Genomic DNA, 9,527 nt, shown 5'->3' with positions numbered 1-9,527 from the left:
ACCCAATCTATTTAATAGGCCGTTAGGGAACCGACCAAGAAGTTTCATCCAGAATTTTTCTCGAGGTCCAATTCCATCCATGAACCATTGGCTAACACCAAACGAAACTCGCAAACAACCCACAATTCCTGCCATTTCGCTCGTTTGACTTAGCAACCTATTCCATTTAATAGATGTCGGGGGATTACCCGAGGAGTTTCGCCTAGAATCTTTTTCGGAGCTCGAACCCGCCCCCGAACCGTGGGCTAACACCCACCAAAACTAGCAAAAACCCACAATACCTGCTGTTTCACCCATTTAACTTGGAAAATAGCTTCCCAGACCCACCAAAGCAACCCAATCTATTTAATAGGTCGTCGGGAGACTGTCTGAGAAGTTTTCCCAACAATTTTTCCAAAGGCTGAGTCCCCTCCCCCCTCGAACCGTGGGCTAGAACCCACCGAAACTTGCAAACAACTCAATAATCCTATTGTTTTGCCCATTTTTCTTGGAAAATGGCTCCTCCAGCCCCTCAATAGCAACCCGATCCATTTAATAAGCTATCGGGGGACCTGCCGAGAAGCTTCATCCAGAATTTTTCTCGGTGCCGAAGCCTACCCGCCGAACCATGGGCTAACACCCACCAAAACTCGCAAAAAATCCGCAATTCCTGTCTTTTCACCCATTTTACTTGAAAAATGGCTCTCTCGGCACCGCCAAAGCAACCTGTTCTATTTAATAGGTCGTCGAGGGACCACCCGAGAAGTTTCACACAGAATTTTTTCGGGGGCTGAAGCCCATCCCCTAGTAGTTTTGCCTCCAACTTTCCACATGAAAAATTTAAGATCACATGGTTAAAGGGCATTTTGGTATATCTGACATAACTTTAATTTAAGACTACAAGATTCAAAAGTATTGGTCAGAAGGAAAGACCACACTTCACAATCATGGATCTCAAAACGAGTATTACCGGTTACTGTGTTTCGAGAACAAAGATTTGCAAATCAAGGATAGAAAACATTCTTGTTTTTTTTTCTCTTTCAAGAGATTTTGTCTTGGAATCGTACCTTGAGAGGGGATGCTGCCAATCCTACAGAGGACTTTATGGATTGTTTTTTCGAGAAGTGAGAGGTACTAGATAAAACCCCCAAATAGGTCCTGGTAGAGAAAGACATAAAGGAAATCGAATTCGTTGAGCAAGTCAAACTCGATCTTCCAATTTTCTTAAACTCCGTGCTAAGTCATTCTTTTTAAAACAGAGGGAGTATACAATAGGGAAAACTCTTGCTTCACTCATTTCTCAAGAATAAAGGAATTGCAAAAGTATCATTTATATAATATAAAACTCTCTTGCTTGGCAACATTCTTTTTCTTCTTTTCCTTCTTATACTTTTGCTTTGTCAATTAAATAGTTGGAAAAAAAAGGTTGTCCAAAGTACTTATATTAAAATAATAGGAATCATTCTTCTCCTATCTGCACAAGAATGAAGAGGTTCCACAACAACTGTTAAAAACTTATTAAAGATTTTCTTGGAATTCTGCTTTAATAAAGAAGGAAAATAAAATATAAAGTTACTGTGCAAAGTATTTATCTTGCACTTCATCACAGGTTAAATTATTCTTCTTTTAAATCTCAACCATTCAATATGCACGGTGTTTTCTACCAGGAGTTTCTTTATTTAAGGACTCGAACCCGATATCTCTAGTTAAAAGTGGATGGATCAACAAATATTTTTAAATTTATAGTGGAAAAGGACGGTTATCGAAAGCTAAGTTGCTCGGACTCTCCAAAAATGTTGCTGCACCTGTGTCGGATCCTCCTAAAAAACACTACTTTTGAAGGATCCAACACGCACGTGATGACATTTTTGAAGAGTCCGAGCAACACTGATCGAAAGTTTATAGTAGTTCTAAAAGGAAACATATTCTCCCTTCCTAGCAAGATTGAAGAGGCTCCACAAAGATTGAAGAGGCTCCACAACAATAATATAAAACTTATTAATGATTTTGCTTAAGTAGTGCCTTAAACAAAGAAGAAGTATTCAGTTTAGCTTCACTTGATAATCAGAAACATTTTTTTTCTTTCTTTACTTCAACAGTTGTTCAATGGAAATACTTTTTAATGCAGTAGGTGGCTTTGTTGTTGAGGTGGTAAAGTTTGTATCCAAATGCATCTATCCTAAAATTGAAAGTATCGTCCGTTTCTCGTCAAAAATTGAAAATCTAAGGAAGGAAATGGAGGAGGTAGCAAGGTTTAGAGACGACGTCAAAGCGAAGGTGGAAGTAGCGGTGCGAGAAGGCTATAAGCCAAAACCAGATGTTGTTAAGTGGTTCGAAGATGTTCAGAAGCTCGAGAATGAATGGGAAGCTATGCAAGAAAGCATTGCAGCGGCTAAGACACTTACATATAAATGGTGTCCAAAATGCAGCCTTCGCTCGGAAGTCTCCGCTCAAGCAAAGAACATCCGGGATCAACAATGCAGATTTATAAAGGTCGGAGAAAACTTTGGATCCAATTTGGTGGTAGAAATTTACCGGATGAAAAAAGTTGAGCACATCCCGGGACCATCAATAGAAGGCCAGCCAGCTGCAACAAGGAATCTCAACCAACTCCTACGACTATTGGAAGATGATAAGGTATTAATTGTAATTTTTGCTTTGCCTCGAATTATTGAAGTTATTTGATTGCCTACATAATTTCTTTTAGGTTAATTAGTACAATTATGTTTAAAATTTAAATGATTGGGGTCATAATATTGGCGTTTGATGAATCATACAATTACTTAAAAATTCTATGATATGTGTAATTTTATCATTTAATTAAAACCTTCGTTTGTTTAATTGATATTTCTTAGTTAGACATATTTCGATATATTATATTATATTATATTATATTATATAATATCATTATATTATATTATATTATATTATATTATTTATTTATTTTTTATATAGAAGAGTGAATAGGTGGGACGACCAAGGGTATTCTTGTTATTTTTAAAAAATCATAATTAGTTCAACTATTTTATCACAAGTCTCCAATATCTAAATGATCATAACTTTTTATTTTGTCTTGTATTTTTAAGAGATAATACACAATTACCCCCTGAACTATACCCAAAAATTTGTGACACACCTAACTTAAAAGGGGGTACTATTACCCTGAACTAATTAAAAGTGGAATTTTCATCCCCTTGGTGCCTATGTAGCACATACGTGGCAACGGGTTAAGCCTTGGAAACAGACTTTGTCAGAAATGCAAGGTAAGGTTGTACGATACACCCTTGTGGTGGGGCCCTTCCCCGTATACCGCGCATAGCGGTAACTTTAGCGCACCGGGTTGTCCTTTACACGTTTTGTCTAAATGTTAATCGATTCAATTTTAAGACTGTTGTTATGCATTGTTTTATAATACAACATAATGCATATGCGAAGAAATTAACAAACTTGAGTTCAAGAGATTATAATGATCAAAGCCTCCAACGTTCTTATTTCACTAATTTTCTAAATTTCTTCTGTGTGTTCGTTGGTGCATCTTTCACTGGGTAAAGTTATTTGGATTTTGAATCCTTTTAGGTATGCATTATCGGTGTATGGGGTACCGGAGGAGTTGGGAAAACTACTTTGGTGAAGAATCTGAACAACGAGCTCTTAAAGAATGTGCCAAGTTCCAAACTGTCTTTTGGGGTTGTGATATGGGTTACAGTCCCAAAACCACCAATAGACGTAAGAAAGATTCAAGCACAAATTGCCAGTAGATTAAGCCTCACAGTAGATAACGAGGCAGTGTAGAAAGCATTGCCAGCAAAATCTGTGAAAGGCTCGAGAAAGAAACGAGTTTTCTTCTCATATTGGATGACGTTTGGGAAGCTATAAATTTGGATGATGTAGGGGTGCCCCAACTTTCCGCGAGAAGCATGGTAATTATAACTTCTCGTTTTTTGAGTGTTTGTAGCCAAATGAAAACAGATGTTGAAATGAAGGTTTACACATTGGACGAGGATGAATCTTGGCAACTGTTTGCCAAAAATGTGGGAGATATTGTCAATCAGGAGAAAATCCATCCATTGGCAAAGGAAATTGCAAGAGAGTGTGATGGTTTACCTTTAGCAATCATTGTTATTGGATCATCCATGAGAGGGCAGACGAGGGTCGAGCTCTGGGAAGATGCTTTGAAATCACTTAGAATGTCCGAACCTCATAGCAAAGTTGTAGAAGATAAGGTTTACAAGGTCATCAAGTGGAGTTTCGATTCTTTTGGATCTCAGGATATTGAATCATCCTCAGAGCAAAGAAGCCAACGTGTGAACAAAAAGAGAGGTGACATTCAAAGTTGTTTCTTGTATTGCTCCTTATATCCGGCGGCTATTCCAACAGATGATCTGATACATTGCTGGTGGGCGGAGGGGATCCTCGGTGAACATGACACATATGAAGAAGCCTACAACAGGGGAATCACAATGATTGAGAGATTAAAGGATGCATGCTTGCTAGAATACCATGGGATGGTGATTTTTCCGGGGCAGGTTGTGGATTGTGTGAAGATGCATGACGTGGTTCGTGATATTGCTAGATGGATTGCTAGTACCTTTGGGGATGAACACACTTCTGTTTTTCAAGCTGGAATTGGGTTGACTGAGATATCACTTATTACAATATCAGCTTCTGTCAAGAGAGTATCTTTCGTAAGCAACAAAATTGAATGTCTACCTGATTGCTTCACGAAATGTCCAAAGACAACATCTTTACTTTTGCAAGACAATTATCCCCTTCAGAAAATACCCCAGGAATTCTTTTTGGCATTTCCAGCTCTAAGAGTTCTGAATCTGAGTCAAACTAATATTGAAGCACTGCCTTCTTCCATCAATAGTTTATGTCAACTCCGTGCTCTAATACTACAAAGTTGCTTTGCGTTGAAAGAGTTACCACCGATTGCTAATCTTCACAATTTGCAAGTGCTCGATTGTGATGAAACATTGTTGAGTTGTCTGCCGCAAGGAATGGACAATTTGATAAATCTGAGGCTATTAAATATGCCTGTTGATAATATGAAGAGCATCAGCAAAGGATTTTTCCTTAAATTCCCTAGCATTGAAATGTTAGATCTGTCGTATGGCTCTCTTGGAGAGACTTCTTTGGATGAGATATCATCTCGCTCTCTTGGAGCGGCTTCTTTTGATGAGATATCATATCTATACAATCTGACTTATCTTTCTATTAGAGTGGACAGCTCATCATTTTTTAATAGAGATTACACCTGGATGACTAGATTGAAAGAATTTCACATTAGAGTTGGGGAAACTTCAATTTATGTACCATACAACAAGTCAGAAAGGGCGATAAATGTCTTCAAGTGTGAAATTTTCAGTAACGGAGAGCTCTCGGGCATGTTGCAGTTTGCTTCACATTTGTACTTGCACGTATGCATGGGTCTCAGGAAGTTGATTGCATACAACACTTTTAATGGATTAAAATTACTAAAGATAGAGTGCTGTTCTTGTTCTTTTGGACTAGTGGAAGGAGAAAGTGGGCAATTTGACCCTTTGCCAAATCTAGAACATCTCGGCCTCGTTTCAGTAAATAATTTAAGAAGTTTTTCTGATTTCGGTCAATATTTGGGTCTAAGATTTTCTAAATTACGTGAACTGGTAATCTTTCAATGTGTAAGTTTAACATATGTTTTCAAAGATGATGGAGCTTGTTATGTACCCAAGCACTTGGAAGAAATTAGAATTATGGTTTGCCCTCAGCTAGAAGAGTTGTATGTGCAATGCAGCTCAAGTGATCAGGCAACACTTATCAACTCAGAAATTCCAAGAGTTCGGAAGTTAGATTTGAACGACTTACCTGAACTAGCAACGTTGGGGGAGCCACAGAGTATGTGGGAACACTTGGAGGAACTCACGGTGATCGATTGTGACGGATTAAGGAAGTTGCCTCTCTCTATTCAAACCTCCAAAAACATCAAAATAATAGAAGGAGAATCAGAATGGTGGAGCCAACTGGAATGGGATGATGACAACTTCAAGTTAAATTTAGAGCATTGTTACAAAGAATGGTATTACCGATGACAGAAGGATCAAAGGTGATGTGCCAATTTACTTTCATATTTTCAATTGTTGATGGTATTATAATGTTCTTCTTATAAAAGGGTTATTTCACCTGTAGCTTTAATGTTTTGGATTAAATGCTCAAATTATTTTACAAGAAAGATGAACAGATAGGGTGTGTTCGGTATGATGGATAATGTTTTCAATCTGCATTAAATTGAGATTGTGCTTTTATTGCTTCATTCAGGGAAGAATAGAAGATGAGAAAGGACATTCCTGCACTGGAGAGACACAGGTTTCGAGATAAAGTTAACCAGTGAGTTTGTTGTAATGTATTTCCTTAACCAGTCGAGTTTGTTGTAATGAATTTCATTAACCAGTTGAGTTTGTTGTAATGTGTTTCCTATTACCAGTCAAGTTTGTTGTAATGTATTTCATTAACCAGTTGAGTTTGTTGTAATGTGTTTCCTATTACCAGTCGAGTTTGTTGTAATGTATTTGTTGTAATGTATTTTCTTAACCAGTCAAGTTTGTGGTAATGCATTTTCTGCCAACAATTGTTCCTTGTTTGTACTCGTGCTTTCTGGTTTGGTATTTTGATTGCTTGATTGTACACTGAGTAATTTCTTGTTTCGATTGTGCCCAGTGAGTGAACTTGGTTTTCTTTGTCTTTGTTCTCATGATAGCACAGACAAACCTCCTATCAAGAGGTCTGTTAATTTTTTTAAAACCTAATATGTTACTGCCAACAACGTTTACATTAGTTTTGTAAAGTTTTTAGAAAACATATTACATTGGTGAATTGATTTAAAAAATGACTTATGTTGATCAAAACTTAGAATATACTATATATACATATATATAACATATGAAGAAACCAAAAGGGATTTAACATTTGCTATATATACAATAAAAAGATAGGGACTTAAAATTTTACGTCAACTAACAAGTAAATACTTCTTGATACTGCACATCTAGACACTTCAACTCGTCCGCACTGTGTCTCATGGTCACTCGACACTTGCATATCACATAAATTTTAAAGGTGTCTGTAGACACCTAATTTTGTCCCTCCCGAAGTCTAATTTTATTCATTTTTAGTTCACCTTACCATGTGTCCAACCCCATGTAATTATATCCCACAAAAATACAAAAAAATAAACAAAAACAATATCTCTAACTAATTTATCTTATCCTAATAACCTACCCAATCAAAAGCTTCCACCTCCCTACCCACTCACATTTTTATCCTCACAATAACAAATAAAAAGGAAGAGGGGGCCCCACCACTAAGAGATGGACTCCACAATTATCATACATATATATACAGCAAATCATAAGAAAAAAAGGGGGGTTGGAGTTTTCTTCTTCTTCTTCACTATTCACCTCACGCCATTTTTCTTTTCCTCATTCTTCTTCTTCTCACACAGAGCACTCATCTTCACGAATTCCATTTTTTTACTGAAAAATGAACACCCATCATTGACACTTGCACACACACATTCACGGATAGGGAAGTGAGACCCACGAACAAAAAACTCCATTTTTTTCTTTCTTTTTCGGCTCTTCTCCACGCACAATAAGAACCAGAAATCGCACACACACACATAGAATCGAGAGAGAGAGAGAGAGAGAGTAGCATAGAGAGTGACGAAGAGAGAGACAGAGAGAGAGATCGGCGGGTTAGAGTTTTTCGGCAGTATCCACGCCGGAATCGATGTTCGTCGTCAGGAATGGGTTGAATCAGTCATAAAATTACTGAAAAATTCTTCATTTTCTTTTGATATTGGGATGATACTTAGCCACAATCCGGTCTATCCCAGCTGGTGTTGTTGTCGTCAACTCGCCTGAGCTCGATTCCACTCGGTTTCAGTTTCTATCGGATTTTTTTTTGGGGGGGGGGGGGGGGTCACGGTTTAATTTCGGTCAGGTTTGGGTTAGATTTCAATCTGTTCGGACGTCTCGTGGATTTGGTATTTGGATCGGACCTTAAGTTCGGGTTTTGTATCGAGTTGGTTTGTTGTTGAGGCTCCCATTTGAGGATTTCGGTTTTGGATTTCTTTATTATCAACGAAAACAAGTTCCTTTGAGGTCCATTCTCTTAACTCGTTCTCTTTTCTTTTCCTTGATTGGTTGAATTGTTGTGATTATGTGTGGTGTGATCATTATTGGTGGATTTTGTCGATGTTATGATGTTTTATGTGTTTGACGATGTGATTTCGGTGATACGTGGAATGAATTGGAGTAATGTTTGGTGTAATTGATGGAAACGAAGCTAGGTGGGGGATTGGAATTAAGAAATTAATAAAATGGGTGAATCTAAATTAATTTTGGTTTGTTATTGTTGAATTCGGAATAAACATGAATATTATCGGAACACGATAGAATCATGGTATCTTTAAATGAATAGGTAAATGTAGGTTTGGGTAGGCAAATTTAGAATTGTTGGATTATGAGAATGCTTGGAATATTTGTTGAATGCTTTTTTTTTATCGCATTTGAAAAGTGTATTCATTTAGCTGGGGAATGCCCCGAGGCCATTTGTATTTACTCACCGGAAAATGCCCCAAAGAATTTTGTACGCGAAGGATGTTCGTGATTAAGGCCCGAGGCATCGGGTAAAACATAGTTTAGGACTAGTGTAGGTCATTTTAGTATTTTTATTTTGGTTTGTAATAAATTGGACTGGACGCTAAAGTTTGGATTGTTTTATTTTGTTTGCTTGCTTAATTGTTTTGCGTGTTTTATGTGATTTATACATTCGCAGTGTCAAATTAGCCGATATGCTCCATCAAGCGACCGTGGTCGAACCACGGGATTGAGGGGTGCCTAACACCTTCTCCTCCATCAACAGAATTCCTTAGCCAGAATCTCTGTTCGCGGATCAGTGTTACAGAGTCAAAGCCGTTTTGAAAAAGGATATCCATGGGTGACTTGGCATACCCGATTTATGCCAAGTGGCGACTCTGAGTTTTGGAATATAACGAATCCTTTTCGAAATGAATTTTTATTTTTTGTCACTTTAATAAAAGCCCTTTCAAACCTTAAATTGAATCTCTATGGATGTTGAAAAAGGGGTATGACAGCTCTGGCGACTCTGCTGGGGAACTGTTCAGAATCCGAGATTATTTTGGAGTCGTATCGGCTTTGTTTGGCACTATAGGTGTATAAAGATTTTTTTGTGTGTTGTTTTGTGTTATTGCTTTATCATTATGGAATGTTTTCGTGCTCTTTGTGTACAGTATTTATCCTATGTGTTACCGCTTTTATATCTTGCATCATGTGTCTACCCCCGGCCTTCTTTTTGCAACAAGTCCGTAGTACACGTGTTGTACATGACCTCTAGTTGAGTCACCCTTATTTTAGGGGGGGAGCCGTCGGTGTTATGGAGTAGGTGGAAAGCTGTCGCAGCCACTATCGACCATACGCTCACCCGAACAGCCTTGTTAATGAACCCCAATGTAGGTCAGCCTTTAGGTCATGCTTATGTGCATCATA

General features: G+C 37.8%; 1 protein-coding gene across 1 annotated transcript; it reads left to right on the top strand.

Annotated features, from left to right (window-relative positions):
• The first annotated feature begins 1,041 nt into the window (after positions 1-1,041).
• On the top strand, positions 1,042-6,913 carry LOC107857401 (disease resistance protein At4g27190-like). The gene is given in 4 exon segments (XM_016702282.2): positions 1,042-2,616; positions 3,556-3,760; positions 3,763-6,064; positions 6,277-6,913. Coding segments are annotated over 3 exon segments (3,024 nt in total). The 5' UTR covers positions 1,042-2,085; the 3' UTR covers positions 6,051-6,064; positions 6,277-6,913.
• Positions 6,914-9,527: the final 2,614 nt, after the last annotated feature.

The sequence above is a fragment of the Capsicum annuum genome, chromosome 1 (genome assembly GCF_002878395.1).
Source record: "Capsicum annuum cultivar UCD-10X-F1 chromosome 1, UCD10Xv1.1, whole genome shotgun sequence".
In the NCBI taxonomy this organism is placed as follows: Eukaryota; Viridiplantae; Streptophyta; class Magnoliopsida; order Solanales; family Solanaceae; genus Capsicum; species Capsicum annuum.
The sequence above is the reverse complement of the archived record's forward strand: the minus strand, read 5'-3'. Positions and strand labels throughout refer to the sequence as shown.